General features: G+C 45.8%; 1 protein-coding gene across 5 annotated transcripts in view; it reads left to right on the top strand.

Annotated features, from left to right (window-relative positions):
• Window positions 1-15,433, top strand: part of PLEKHA8 (pleckstrin homology domain containing A8) — a 57,145-nt gene that overhangs the window by 29,144 nt on the left and 12,568 nt on the right. For 3 of the 5 annotated variants that reach the window (XM_066354441.1, XM_066354440.1, XM_066354442.1), the window contains 4 exons: window positions 980-1,038; window positions 1,762-1,892; window positions 4,150-4,220; window positions 10,896-10,957. In XM_066354441.1, coding sequence (XP_066210538.1) covers window positions 980-1,038; window positions 1,762-1,892; window positions 4,150-4,220; window positions 10,896-10,957 — 323 coding nt within the window. The remainder of the gene's footprint in view (window positions 1-979; window positions 1,039-1,761; window positions 1,893-4,149; window positions 4,221-10,895; window positions 10,958-15,433) is intronic. The other 2 variants (XR_010747546.1, XR_010747545.1) reach the window with 1 other exon arrangement.

Raw genomic sequence — 15,433 nt, 5'->3', positions numbered from 1 at the left:
TTGACTTTTTTGTACAATGATTTTTTTATCATCATAAATGAGTTAATTGTGAAATATCTCTGTATTTATTGAGATGATCATTGTTTTGTTTTCCCTGTACGCTGCTCATGTGTGAGTTGCATTGTTTGGATGAATAGAAGTCTACTGTCTTGTTACTTGTTTCTACCATCATGCCATTTTCTGTTAGTCCTGTCTGTGCTTCCTTTTTATTCCTTTCTTGACTTCTATCCAATTAATGTCATTTTTTTTTAGTATTCAATTTTATTTCCTTTTTGGCCTTTTAGCTACTTGTCTTTGTACCTGCTTTTCTTTGGGGTCTATCAAGTATTTTCAGAATTCCATTATATTTTCTCTTTTGACTCATTAGCTCTACCTATTTGTGTTATTATTTTTAGTTGTTCTTGTCCAACAGAAATATCCAGACCACATATATGATCTTAAGTTTTCTAGCAGGTACATTAAAATAGTAAAGCGAAAAAGATAAAAATCATTTTTATGGTTTATTTTAGCCAACCTAGTATATTCAAAATATTATCTCAAGATATAATCAGTGTAAAAGAATCATTAGTGAGATGTTTTGCATTCTTTTTTGGTACTAAATCTTTGAAATCTGTTATGTATCTTACACTTACCATACATTTTAGCTTGGACTCGCTAATTGCAAACACTGAGTGGCCACAAATCTAAAGGTTACCATATTGGATAGGATAGGCCTAAGGATTGTAATATGTATTCCAAGTTTATAAGATTACCCTCACCTGCCACTTAGGATCCTGTTACGGTGATTCACCTCGGGATTGTGTAAAAGGAAAAAGTGATGATGGTACCCTAGAAACCTTTGAAGCTTATGTTTAGAAATGATTTAAAAGCAAAAATTAAAATTTTGATGGGGGGCTGCTAAATTTATTGATACTATAAAAAATATTTTCCACTTGAATGCTTTTTCAAAGATGTTTAAAAAAATTTTTTCTTTTTTTAGACAAACTTGGCCCTACTGTGTTTGCTCCTGTTAAAATGGATCTTGTTGGGAATATTAAGGTGAATATACTAGCTTGACTCTGGGGAGACTGTATACTTGGAGAAAGTAGTTGCATGAAATCTCATTCAGAAACAAAGGATTGTTGAGTATGATCTCAGAGTAAAAAGTATAGGACAGCTGTGTGAAAGGTTCTGGAACAGCAAAGAGTACTTTAAAAATAGTACTTTAAAGCCCTAAGACTAACTATTTAATTCTAGCTTAAGCCTCATAAGAACTCTCAAACAACCTGACTGGTGGTGGCACAGTGGATAGAGCGTTGGCTTGGGACACTGAGGTCCCAGGTTCAAAACCGGGAAGTTGCTGGCTTGAGCAAGTGCAGAATCGCCAGCTTCAGCATGGGATCACAGGCATGACCCCATGGTCGCTGGCTTGAGCCCAAAGGTCTCTGGCTTGAAGCATAAGGTCACTCTCCTTGAGCCCCCTAGTCAAGGCACATATGAAAAACAATCAATGAACAACTAAAGTGACACAACTACGAGTTGATGCTTCTCATCTCCCTCCCTTCCTGTCTCTCCTGTGTCTCTTGCTAAAAAAAAAAAAAAGGATTTCTCAAAGTAAAAGGAATATTACCCTGAAAACACTAGGAATAAAGTAATAGAAGCTGCATTTATTTTGATTTCTTAGACACCGGCTGGACAAGCTTTGAAAGTCTCAGTACTGTACTGCTTCGCGTGGTAGCCTTAGCCTTTTAACCTTCAACTGTTCCCCTGCTTCCCCTGCAGAAAGTGAACCAGAAGTATATAACCAACAAGGAGGAGTTCACCACCCTGCAGAAGATAGTGCTGCACGAAGTGGAGGCCGACGTGGCCCAGGTTAGGAACTCAGCTACTGAAGCCCTCTTGTGGCTGAAGAGGTGAGGCTGCGGGGCGGGCGGGCGGGCTGGGCCACCCAGCAAAGCGATCCTTAGGAAGGAGCTGCTGAGGGAGGGAGCCAGCCTGATTGCGCAGCCTTCGCCAGAAGGTCAAGGCAGTGTTCTCAAACTGTTTGAAGTCGGGGCGCATTTAAAATCCTACAAATAATTGTAGGCGCACTGTAAACAACTTTCTGAGAAATGTGCTATAATAATTAAGTCAAATATTAAAGAAAGTAACCCTGGCTGGTTGGCTCAGCGGTAGAGCGTCGGCCTGGCGTGTGGGGGGACCCGGGTTCGATTCCCTGCCAGGGCACATAGGAGAAGCGCCCATCTGCTTCTCCACCCCCACCCCCTCCTTCCTCTCTGTCTCTCTCTTCCCCTCCCGCAGCCAAGGCTCCATTGGAGCAAAGATGGCCTGGGCGCTGGGGATGGCTCCTTGGCCTCTGCCCCAGGCACTCGAGTGGCTCTGGTCACAGCAGAGCTACGCCCCGGAGGGGCAGAGCATCACCCCCTGGTGGGCAGAGCGTAGCCCCTGGTGGGCGTGCCGGGTGGATCCTGGTCGGGTGCATGCGGGAGTCTGTCTGACTGTCTCTCCCCGTTTCCAGCTTCAGAAAAATACAAAAAAAAAAAAAAAAAAAAAAATTAAAGAAAGTATAAAGTCCAAACATGCTTTTATGGTAATTAAATGAAATAAATACAACAAAATTAAATTTATTCTGACATTAAAAAACATTTTTATATTATATTTTTTGAATTATACTTTTTAGAATTTGTAAAAAAGAGGGGTTAAAAAATAAAAAAACGACAAAAAAGTTATCTTTTTATATATAGATAGATACATTCTTAGTAAGATTTAGTAAATTCAGCAGGTCCTGGCGTGAATGTGTTAAGTTTTTTCATGTCTTGTGTTTATGAGAAACATGAGCCTGATGTGTCCTAGCGATTTCTTCAATGCTTGGGCATATATTTGAAAGGTAAACTCTCATTTCTTCATCAATACATTGAAGAATTTCTCTCTTTTTACTCTTAATTGTGTTGAGTGCAGAAAACCCCCACCATACATATCATCTTAACTTTACACCAAGCAAAGGATAGAAGAAACTTGCCTCCAGTCTTTCCGGGGAACATGGGGGTAGTGTAAACAATCCAGCACCACAGCTTAACAGCCTTTTGCAAACTAATCAGGCAAGTGAGGTGGGGGGTTAGGCAGACTGTCAGCTTACAGCCAATTCTCCACACCTCTGTCCCCCAAAAATCTAAACTCCAAAAACCCTGTTGGTTTTTTGGTCCCCAACAGGCACATATTTCTCTGGAATACCATAGGGCACACCTGGAAATCTTCTAGGGCGCACCAGTGTGCCCGGGTGCACACTTTGAGAAGCACTGGTTTAATGAATAGAACACCAATTTTTATTTTATTTTTTTGCCTTCCTCTTGGTGGTGATAAACATTGTTAATGTTAATAATATACATATGATTAGCCCTGGTCGGTTGGCTCAGTGGTAGAGCGTCGGCCTGGCGTGCAAGGGGTCCCGGGTTCAATTCCCGGCCAGGGAACACAGGAGAGGCACCCATCTGCTTCTCCACCCCCCCCTTCCTCTCTGTCTCTCTCTTCCCCTCCCGCAGCCAAGGCTCCATTGGAGCAAAGATGGCCCGGGCGCTGGGGATGGCTCCTTGGCCTCTGCCCCAGGCGCTGGAGTGGCTCTGGTCGCAACAGAGCGACGCCCCAGAGGGGCAGAGCATCGCCCCCTGGTGGGCGTGCCGGGTGGATCCCGGTTGGGCGCATGCGGGAATCTGTCTGACTGTCTCTCCCGTTTCCAGCTTCGGAAAAATACAAAAATAATAATAATAATAATATACATATGATTAAAGCATGATAAAGCCGACTGGTTTTGCTTTAAGTCAGTGGATCAAAACTTTAGGGACATCACAGTCACCCGGAGGGCTTGTTAAAAACAGGGTTGCTGTACCCCAAGCCCAGAGTTTCTGACTTAGTAAGTTGGTGGGCCCCAGAATTTCCCTTTTTAGCAAGTCCCCAGGGGATGCAGAAGCAGCAGGCCTGGTACTGGGTCTTGAGAAGCACTGTTTACCTGGACCAGGTGAGGAGGGCGGGGCCAGCCGGAGGGAAGGGCGGGGAAGGAGCTCAGAAGGAACCGCCCTGTGGCTCAGCCTGCTTGCTGCTGAGGGCTGCCGGCTCTTTCTACCCAGGGAACATGACTGACTTTCGAAACTAGTATTTCTTCCTTTTTTGTTTTAGAGGTCTCAAATTTTTGAAAGGATTTTTAACAGAAGTGAAGAATGGAGAAAAGGATATCCAGACAGCCCTGAGTGAGTGTTCTTTGCTTTTTGATGGTTCATTTGGACAGCATGTGGAGCAGAGGCCCTTGGAGGGGGAGACGAGGTGGAGGAGACATTGCTGCTTTTCAGGATTTCCTTTCATTACTTTTTCACTCAACATTATGGTTTGTTTCTTCTATGCTTTGTTCATCAAGCACCCATGACATAGTGACCTGGTCCTCTAGCTCTAACTTACTAAAAATCAGTGTATCTTAAAGAAGAGCTAATTCACAGAGAGCCATCCCTTAATCTTAACAGGAAAACCTAGTATTTCCAAGAAGTCGGTCCTTCCTAAATTAGTCTTCAGCCACAGTACATTCCTCTACAATCACTATCCAGAGAGACACCAGTTCTGGAGAGGGCGGGGGGGGGGGGGGGGCTGGGAGTTTGCTCTGGGGGGAGGTGCAGGCTGGGTCATGCTGCACTCACACGCCCCTCACGCCCCATTGTTGGAGTGGTAGAGCCGAGACTGGGATCAAGGCCTTGGTCAGAGGACAGGCACATGGTAGATGCTTAATAAACTTGGGGCAGGTGGGTGGATAGATGGACCCCTGCATCTGTCAGGCCAGTTTGGAAGAAGATTGAAGGCTCGGAAGCATCCTCAGAGTTCTCCTAACAGAGTGGCTGACCTCACACTCTTGTCCTCGAGGGAATTCTTCCAGCATGGGCCCTGAGGCATAGCGCTGTGGGGAGTGAAATCCTGTATTACGTTGAAGCCCTGTGTTGTGATGATATTGAGGAGCTCATGGTCAGGCTCTAGGGAGCCATTATTATAGGTGGCGAGAGGAATGAATTAGCTGCTTCTGTCAGGCAGGGGGCGCCAGTGTTCACTGCAGTGTTTTGTCGGAATGGGGTGAGTGTATGTCATGCCAGCCCCCCCTCTGGGCCAGGAGGCCTGAGGGGTCCTTGCCCCCACATCATTTTCCCAGGTCTTTCTGTCTAGAAGCTTACTGATGTGCCATGAAACAGTAAAAGCTGATATTTTGTAACACTTTATAAAGAATTTAGACAACTTAATCCTCAGCTCAACCCATTTATACAGGTTAGGTAACCAGTATTCTGAAAGATTAACATACATGCTAAGACTACAAAGAGTTTGAATCGGTCTCTTTGGGGCCCCTGAATCCAAGGACCTCATCTCCCCAACAAAAAGGCTCCCCCGTCCTGAGGCTACCTGCATCTTGGGGTTTCTCGCACATCCCGGAGACTCGGACAGTCTCAGATGTGTTCTCCCCTTTGTGTCCTGATTTCAGTCCTAAAAGTGCACTCACCACAGCTGTTCGTGCCACGCCCCGGTATCTACGGGACTTCATGACTGTGGAGTGAGTGGTTACTAGCAGGGGCTGTCTGGATTCCACCACTTAGAGTGCTGTGCCCTTCGTCAGCTTGTGTAACCTTTCTGTTTCTCCGTTTCCTTGTCTGTGTCAGGGGAATGATGATACAGTTTTCCTAAGAGAGCTGCTGTAAAGATCAGATAGCTTCGTGCATACATAATAAGCACTTGGTAGAGATTAGCCTCTGTTGTCACTTATATTCTTACCATCATGACATACGAAGTTGATAACCTGCCAGAAAATGGGATTCATTTGTCCCAAATCAAAAATGGAAAGTTTACAAAGCTCAGGTGCAGGTGCTATGCCAGGAATTTCTCTGTAGAGGAACTTCTTTGCATGGGGAGGAAGACTCCTCCACCTGCCGGAAATGCAGAGGAAATGCAGACCTGTTAGATTGCGGGGGGGGGGGGGGGGGGGGGGGGGGGGGGGGGGGGGGGAGGTCACGTGGTGCTGTTGCTTTGTATGGCTGTCTGGGAGGGGGGAGGGGGATGTTCCTCTCGCTCACCCTCTGCGGGCCCTGGGGCTCTCCCACTGGAGATGGAGAGGGAGGATATACCAGTGCGTGGCATGAACAGCTGTGGCGAGTGCACTTCTAGTACTGAAGTCAGGACCCAAAGGGGATGTACCCGTCTGTCCGGCCTCCACCCTGAGTCTGGCCCTACCTTTTAGGAAAGTGGACCAGGAAGTGTTGACTCTGCAGAGAAAGGCCGCTTGGAGGGCAGAGGGGGCTGCAAACCTGAAGGGCTCCCAGCCAGCCTCAGCTTTCCTCTCCCATCCCTTCCCTTCCCTTCAGCACGACTTTCAGTGGGAAGGACAAGAGGCCGGAGTGTGAGGCTTCCATCTGAGGTTCGGGGTTATCTCAGAGGTTCTCCCGACTTACATGGTGTCTTCCTTAGAGGAGTCCCTAGCTCCCCGCTGCTGTTCACTGTGGGGAGAGGGTTCCTGACCAGCCCACCCTGCCCCCCAAGCTCAGACACAGGCAGCTCTGGGCAAACAGAGGCTGCAGGAGAACTGGTTACAAGTGAACTGATAAGAGCCCCTTGGCTGCTCCATGCATATTTCTGCTGGGTTAACAGCTTCTCTTTTCTCATTTAAAAATGACAGCTTTTGCAAGTAGAACTGATATCTTGCTTGAAATGAGGGAGTTTGGGTATGTGAGTAAAGAAAGTGTATGTCAATTTACATGCCTTAAACAGGCAAATTAGCTTGTGTGTTTTGAATTCTAAAATTGAATTTGAGTTATTGTCATAACAGCTACCACTTACTTATAGAGCATGCAGTGTAGGTATGACGGTAGGTTGCTGATAAACATTTCGTTTCTTTTTCCTAATACTTCCTTTTTATAGTGAGTAAGCTGAGGTACAAAGAGGATAAGTACCTTTCATCGGGTCTCAGGTCTAGGTCAGTGGTCCTCAAAGTGGTCCAAGGATAGCAGCACCTTTATCACCAGGGCACTTACTAGAAATGCAGAGTACGGGCCTCACGCAACACCTGCTGACTCAGAAAGTCTAGCAGAGCCCAGCACTCGGCGTTAACAAGATGATTCTAACCCGTGCTGAAGTTTGAGACCTGCTCATCTAGACCTGCCACATTATCCTTAGCATTGGTTAATTAATTTTACCTTCTGTTCATAATAATTAGTTAGTTCTCTAATGACTGAGAATTTTTTCTAACCTAGGAACAGCAAGACAGGGATAAATTACAGGTAAACCTTGGATGGCACTCCCAAATTTGAAAACCCTGTTTCAGTGTAATCTTAGCAGCCTGGAAAATGAGAGATGAGAAGTAAGTCCTAAGTGACGTAATTATGTCCTAAGTGACATAATGGGAACCTTGGCCTCCATTAACTAAGCCCTGGAAAGTGCATGGGTAGTCATTACACTGCTGTAGTTCTGGGGCCCAGAGTGGGTTCCCCGCATCTGGAGGGAACCCCTGGGCTTTCTGTTGCCCTCTTTGCATTTGAGCCATCACTTGGATTCCCGTAATGATGATCAGAGATGATGACTAGATATTTTGGGTGGCTGTATACCAAGAGCCGCTTTGACCCCTAGCATCCTGTGACATTCTCTAGCAGTCACCGTCAGAGAAGAGTTGGGTCCACAGGCAGATATGTGTAATGGTCCAGCCTAGAACCAAGCACCTCCATGCACAGACATCCTATCAAGGAGCTGGGCGAGCATCCTTGTATGTGGAAGGGAAATAAGTTGCTCTGGCATTTCAAGCACCATTGTCCTAAATGTCATGTGCTCTGCCCCGTCCCCTCCGTGCGGGAGGGCATCCTGCCACATCCCTCACCTCGGGATGCTCCCATAAATGTCAGGTCAGCATTAACCCCACCAAGATCTCCAGGATGCTCGGTTACGTGTTTAATACAAAAGGTTTTCACAGACAAGGAGAGCTATGTGAGAAAGTCCAAACTCATAATCAGATATTTAGGGTCAAACGACTAATTATTCTGAAAATACCATGGAGCGTGAGTCGAGCCATGCTGGTGACGGGACTCCTCACAGCACATGCTGACAGTAACGAAGGGGACCCGAGCTCAGGGAAAGGTAGATTCTGCCTTTCCTGGCCTTGCTTACAACTTCCTGAGCTCTCTCTTAGAACTTAGACTTACATTCCTTCTTTGTCTTCACTGCAACTCAGAGTAACTTTACAAATTATAGATTGCCAATTATAGATTTATGATAGAGAAACACAATCTCTTATATGCAGTTTCTGGACAGAATAGTCCACCAACAGTAATGGAAAGGTAGTTCTGACACAGATACTACAGTAGGTTTAGTCATAACCTCTGAATACCTCATGGCAGGTTTCTGAGTTACCAGTAAAGAAACCACCGTTGTCTTGTCGCCATGAACAGACTAAGGTCCAAATTCTTTCAGCAAATGGCTGGAAAAGGCACATTTTTTGTTTTCATTATTTTGTTTCACAAAGGGTAGACATTAGTTTTTGGCAGGATCTTTTAATACAACAAGAATACCCCCAGTTCTCATTGCTCTTAGCTTTGTGACCCTGGGCAAGTCACTGTCTCCCCGGGTTTTCTGTTTCTTTTGTAAAGGAAGAGAATTGGGCAGGGTGATGGATTGTCAAGGCTTCCTGCTCAGAAACTGTGGCTCAGTCTCTGAGGAAGTGACACATCTCAGAGAGCTGGGAGAGGGGTATCATTTATGTCTTTCAGAAGCCAAAAATACTTGCAGATTATAGAACACGCATTATAATGAATGGGTATTACAGGGAAGATTAATGTATTTCATTATCTAATCTCTGGGTAACCAAAATAGGTCAGGCTTAGACTTCATCTTGTTTTAATGCAGCCTCACGTGGTAGGGATATTTGCAGCCCTAGAAGTCAGTTGAGGACTTTTGGCAATTATTTTTTTTCTTAATGAGTTTAGTTGTATTTGTTGGTTTTAAATTGTAGCAGTGGTCTTGCAGGTCCTGAGTCAGGACCCAGCCGAGATGCTCTGACACCGTCTTCTCCTGTTAGACCACCTGGCCCACAGTTTGCCCGGTGGGACCCTGCTCCAGCACGGTCCGGACACAGTAAGGAGTAGCTGCCTCCCAGGAGGGGGGTGGGCACAGACACCCCTCCTCCTCAGACCAGGCCACCTGCCCACCGTTTGGATCCCAGCCCCCTTGTTTGCTGGCTGCCCTAGAGGAGGGGGGCTTGGAGGAAGGGTTCTGGGCTGTTTTGAAAGGTTGATTGAAATGGCGCAGCGTAGGACAGGTAGGATGTCTCTGAGGGGCGCAGCACTGGGTCCAGAACCCTGGTCAACAGGCAGTTAGTTATTCTGGCCGGGCGGGCTCTGCAGCTGGAGGCCCAGGGACGGAGGCGGCTTCAAGCTATGTGCGGTAAAGACACAGGACTGTCACCTTGTCACCGCTCCACCACAGTGCCGCGTTAGGTTGATTGTGCCTGTTGGTTGAAGAAAATAAACCATCTGTACAGGAAAAAAAGACTAAGAGAGCACACCCCGGAATGCCCACTGCATGATTATACAGGTTTCTCTAGTCACCTCCTGTTTGTGTTTTCCATACTTTTAACAATAAACATGCAGTATTTGTGAAGTCAGAAAAAAGCAGTAAGTTACATTTTTATAAAGCCGCCACTGTGCCTCAGTTGAGACATTCAGAATCCTTTACACAGCATGTGAAGACCTCAGACGTGGCCCCACCCAGCCCGTGGTCTTCAGCCCAGTGAACCGCTCCCCACCCTTGTTACAATTTAAAATATTTTTTATATCTTGTGGTAAACCTAAGCATTCATTAAATGGTGGCCGGGTGGTACTTATAGCAGTGCTGGGACTAGCACATGAAACTGCCTAAGTCTGGAGTAGAACTCAGATGAGCTAGACAATATGAAGAACGTCGAACCGCCCGAGCCCCGCGTTAATTGAGGAATAAGCACTGTGTAAACTACTGGAGATGGTGCTGAGGAGAGAGTGGGGCGTGGAAGTAAACACGTGCTGTGGGGACAGCGTGGCGCCTCCTAGGGGTGCATTTGCTCCTGTGAACAAAGATCAGCTCAGGTTTGCCTGTAGTGAGTTATTTAAAGCATTCAGGGATACATGTCTGGTATGAGGCCTGTCACCTTGTTCTTGAGAGAGAGAGGTTTTTTTTTTTTTTTGGTAGTTAAAATGATTATATATCAGTTCTTAAATCTTACTTTTGTCTTTGGGACAAAAATAATAGGTTTTTATCTTTAAAGTTTAGAATACGAATGACTTTATAACTCGCTTGGTAACTTTAAGCCATTCTTCCTATAATAGTCTGAAGGTTTTCTAAGTCTAAGGCTGTCTGGCCAGGGTTGTCCGGCCATGCAGGGCAAGCACCTGACGCACCAGAATCGAGTGTTGGGATGGAAGAGAAGCTTAGAATCGAGTGTTGGGATGGAAGAGAAGCTTAGAGATTGTCTTACAAAGAGGGGGGACAGGTAGTAAGGAAGGGAAGCTAAGGGCTGGCTTGGGGTCACGGCATTTCAAAGAACTGCGTTTTAATATTGCTTGATATTAATAGTGTATTTCTAATTGCAGTTATTCTTGATTTTTCCCGTGTCCTTCCCCCCTCTCATTTCCTTACATGTCTTGAACTTTTTCCAACATGATGACAACCTGGAGTTCAGATATATTGACACAAAGCAGGAATATCTGTTTTTCTTTACAATACACACCAGTGTAGGCTTTTTTCCTTCTCAAAAATTTGGGAGTATATAATCTTAGACTTTTTCTCATCAGTTCCTTATACCAATAGGACCAGGCTACGCATGCATAAGGACGGACGCGGCACTAATCCTGGCGGCACTGTTCCTCACAGCTTGTCTTCTCTTCCAGATAACGCGTACGGTAAAACATTGCGGCAGCACCACGGATGGGTGGTCCGAGGGGTCTTTGCTGTGAGTACTCCCTCTGCCTCCTGATGTGCTGATGGTCCCAGCGAGGTGGTGTGGCTCGGTCTTGTGTGCGTGCTGTTTCTGTTTGCTTTGTTTCCCAGCGTAAGAGCAGAGTGTTGCTTCTTTCATGTCAGTCTCGAGCCCGTTGCTGTGTGGGAATGTTGGCAATGGCGAGGGTCTAGAAAGGAAGACTGTTGAACAGGGTGTGCTTTACCCTGGCCAGTCCCAGCGGCCTGGGGAGGTCTGCCCCGAAGTGGTTGCCTTTCTGGGAAGGTAGTGGGGACAATCGATACAGACAGAGGTGGGCAGGAAGCTGCCACTTCCTCACTGAGAAGGGAAGGAATCCGTGATGCCCTCAGGCTCATAGCTCCCCCTGCTGGCCCTTGCGTTCCCTGTCGTTCGTTTGCAGATTTTGAGTTTGTTTTCCTAAGAGTTGAATTTCATTGAATATGAAATTCACTGAAGTGGGTGTACCAGCAGCTAGGGCTGGAATTCTCTTCTTGCCCGATTCATTCTATTGTGGAGGGATTTGCGTTCCTGTGTTTTACCTTGTGTCACGCACCCACTCCTGCCCTGCCAGCATATGGACCTAGGAAAGACACATCCACATCCAGGAATCACAGTCTTCTGGACAAATCACTTGCCCTGTTGTGTCGAACAGCAGGAGTCGCTGACCCTTTATGCCAGCAGTAACAGGTGTTCTGTGACTCTTACAGGGAGTCCGTCTCCGTCGGAGGCAGTCTCAGGTAGGGGTTCACTAGGAAACGTCACAGAATGTGAGTGTTCAGGGAGATTGGGGGATAGAAACAGCTTGGCAGGTGATGTTTTTAATTAATTTAAAGGATAGCAGACCTCATTTGCCTAAGGTAAGAACTATTTAGGTCACGGTGTATTAGGAGGCAGATAAAGAAAATGGGAAGGCTTTACAGTGGAAGAAATCAAATTTTAGCCTGACCTGTGGAGGCGCAGTGGATAAAGCGTCAACCTGGAACCCTGAGGTCCCTGGTTGGAAACCCCGGGCTCGCCTGGTCAAGGCACACATATCAGTGTTAGTGCTTCCTGCCCCTCCCCCTCCCCCTTCTCCCTCCCTCCCTCCCTCCCTCTCTCTCTCTCTCTCTCTCTCTCTCTCTCCTCTCTGTCACTCCCTTCTAAAATGAATTTGAAAAAAAAGAAATCAAATTTTAATGGCAATGAAAGCATTCTTGAAATCATGGAGATCACAGGAGCTAGACCAGTTGAAGGGAAGCGGCTTCAAACTGCCCACACTTCCTTTCGGTGCATGGTTAGTAATCATCATAATAGCTACTGTGCAGCTCGGGGCACCTGTTGTGTCCTAGGCCTTGTGCCAGTGCTTCCATGTTGATTATCTTTAGTAAGCCTCAGGATGAACTCCCACCACTTTATAAATTCAGAACTATTCATTCCAGCCCCAAAGTCTCCAAGTGAGGCTATGGCAGAGCCCAGGCCTGCGCCCAGAGTTGTCGTCCGTTGCGGGCGCGCCCGCTCCCCACAGCGACCCACAGCGAAGACAGAGTGTGGAGAGGCCGCTGTGAGGGACTAGGCAGGCGCTACGGCTCCCTTCATAAGCCTCCCGGAGTAGACGCTGCAATGGGGCGCAAGTGTCTGACACCCACGTCTCCTGTGAGATGACAAAGCATCACAACAATGAGCTGCCCCGTGTTCAAGAAACATAAATGGGGTTTTGTTTCTGTGTAGGGGTGAAGCTAAATCCTGAAATATTAACGATAGAAGAGTTATTGTCAACAGGAATGCAGCTGCAGCAGAAATGTATCATGAGCATGAATCTTTAAAAGGACGTTTTGATTTCTGGCATGTTCCCCAACATGTAGTAATTCAGACACATCATAATACGTTGTAGAAATTACGGAAGAATGGAAAGAGGGGGAAATGAATCTCTATGATAACCATTTTTAACATTTTTGTGTTTTGCCTTCTTAGCTTTAATTTTTTTATGTCTTAAATATTCTTTTAAATATTGTTTTTCAGAACTTTCTATGTTATCTAAATATATCTGCTTAGAAGTGTTTATATTATATATCAGCGTGTTTCTATGTGTACAATTATCTTTATTTTGTATACTTTGTACACGCATGTAAATTTCTTTGACACTTAGCTTGTAGTGTAATTTTATATTCTATCCCTCCACTTAATAGCTTCTCTCATGACTATTTTTCAATGCCATAAGAATCTTTGCAAACCATTATTTTTAGTGATTACACAATATTTCTCTACTATGGAGGTACCATAATTTATTTGTCCAATCCTTTGTGTTGGAAATTTAAGCTGCTTCTCATTGTTATTGCAGATAAAACAGCATCTGTTCATATGCACTTTTGACTTAAAAAATTAAAACACTTATTTTCTCAAAGTAGGTTCCTAGAATTAGAATTGCTATGTCTAATGCCAACAACTACGACCTCAGCTTAGAATGTTGAGCGTATGCCATGCACTAGACATTGTATTAAGTGCTTTATGTCTGCACAGTTATTCATTTCCTCACTCCGAGGCGGGTTGTCCTATTTCCCCTGCTTGTAGACCCAGAAACCTGAGACACAAGAGGTGAGGTAATACACCCAAAGTCCTCGAGCAAGAACACTTTGAAGGCTCTTGATATAATTGCTAATCATTTTTTAACTTCTGGGTTTTAACCCTTTGAGTAATACAAACGTTCATGGACGTCCTCGTGCCTCCTGACCCTCCAGAGTACGATCGTTCATGCGTAAGGCAACATTGAGAAAAGGCGAATGCGGGTTCTTCTTGTTTCCATAAATTGGTTCTCAAACAAACATGATTTTAAGTTGATAAAACTGGAACTGGAACTAATTTCATTTAAGAAAAAAAAACAAACCCATTCCTGGGGGTCAGTGAGCCTCAGAAAAACTCACTTCTCAGAGGGTTAAGAAAATAGGTATGTCGAGCACTTGGCAACAGCCGGATCAATAGAGAAGCTAGATTGGCCCTGCCATCCTCTCTCCTATTCGCCAACTCATTCCTACTCTGCAAAGTTGATTGAGTTTCCAACGTGCTGATTAATTAGCAGGGACAAATTCATTTAACTGATCTCAGTTGCTCAGGGAAACATCTTTTACACTCAAGGAAGTTGACTCATTCATTAGCCAAATAGTGAGCTTTGATCTTCAAACAGTTTTAATCTGCAAAGCTGGCGCCCAGTCCAGGCTCTGCCTCCCGCCTGGGCACTAACCATCTTGACCTTTGTGGTTCACTTGTCCGTTGAGTTCTGTCATTGGTTCCCAAATAGACTGGTCTGCATCACTGTCTTCTTCATTTTTTAAGTATACTTTTAAAAACTTTTATTTATTGATTTTGTCAAGAGTGGAAGGGAGAGAGAGAGAGACGGGAACATCGATCTGTTTCTTGTGTGTGCCCTGACCGGGGATCGAACCAGCAACCTCTGTACTTCAGGATGATGCCCTCACCAACTGAGCTGCCCTGCCAGGGCACATCAGAGTCGTCTAGGAGCATTTGAGAAATTCCCAGGGCCCCAAACAGGGAAAACCTTTAAAATCTTTTATCTTACTTAAACATTTGTGCACGGGGTTTGTTACAATTCTAAATCAAACATCCCAAAATGTTATAACAAAAACAGAACAGTCCTGCCTTCTGCTCCGTACTTCCCAGCCTTACTCCACAGAGGCTGCCCCTTTCGACTTCGGTGGCTAATTCTTCTAATACCTCCATAATCTTAAGAGTGGTTCTTGTTCCTTGTGGCCTAGTTTTAGTCATTAAATTTCAACTTCCTGTTACAGACTGGAGTTTAGCTCTCTCAGACCTCGCTGTCCCTACTTCACTTCCGCCGCCCCCACCATCCCAGTGTAATGAGTCACAGGTGAACAGTATGACGATGAGCCAAAATTCTATGGGTACTTTCTGTGTTGTTCTTTCTTACATGCTTGTATTTCCCCTGCATCATCAGATCTCTCAAGTCGCCATCACTATGAACTTACAAGCGTATCATGATATGTTTGTTTGTTATTTTCTTTCTTTTTTTTTTTTTTTTTGTATTTTTCCGAAGCTGGAAACGGGGAGAGACAGTCAGACAGACTCCCGCATGCGCCCGACCAGGATCCACCCGGTATGCCCACCAGGGGCATCGCTCTGTTGCAACCAGAGCCACTCTAGCGCCTGGGGCAGAGGCCAAGGAGCCATCCCCAGCGCCCGGGCCATCTTTGCTCCAGTGGAGCCTCGGCTACGGGAGGGGAAAAGAGAGACAGAGAGGAAGGAGAGGGGGAGGGGTGGAGAAGCAGATGGGCGCTTCTCCTGTGTGCCCTGGCCGGGAATCGAACCTGGGACCCCTGCACGCCAGGCCGACACTCTACCACTGAGCCAACCGGTGTTTGTTATTTTCTTGGAGACTTCCCTTCCTGAGCTTTCTAAACTCTTACTGTTATCCGAGTTAGTGACTCAGGCCTGTCGGGCTGTGACCGCCCTCACAAGTTT

Source organism: Saccopteryx leptura, chromosome 12 (genome assembly GCF_036850995.1).
Source record: "Saccopteryx leptura isolate mSacLep1 chromosome 12, mSacLep1_pri_phased_curated, whole genome shotgun sequence".
Taxonomy (NCBI): Eukaryota; Metazoa; Chordata; class Mammalia; order Chiroptera; family Emballonuridae; genus Saccopteryx; species Saccopteryx leptura.
Note: the sequence above shows the minus strand (reverse complement) of the source record. Positions and strands in the feature narration are given on the sequence as shown.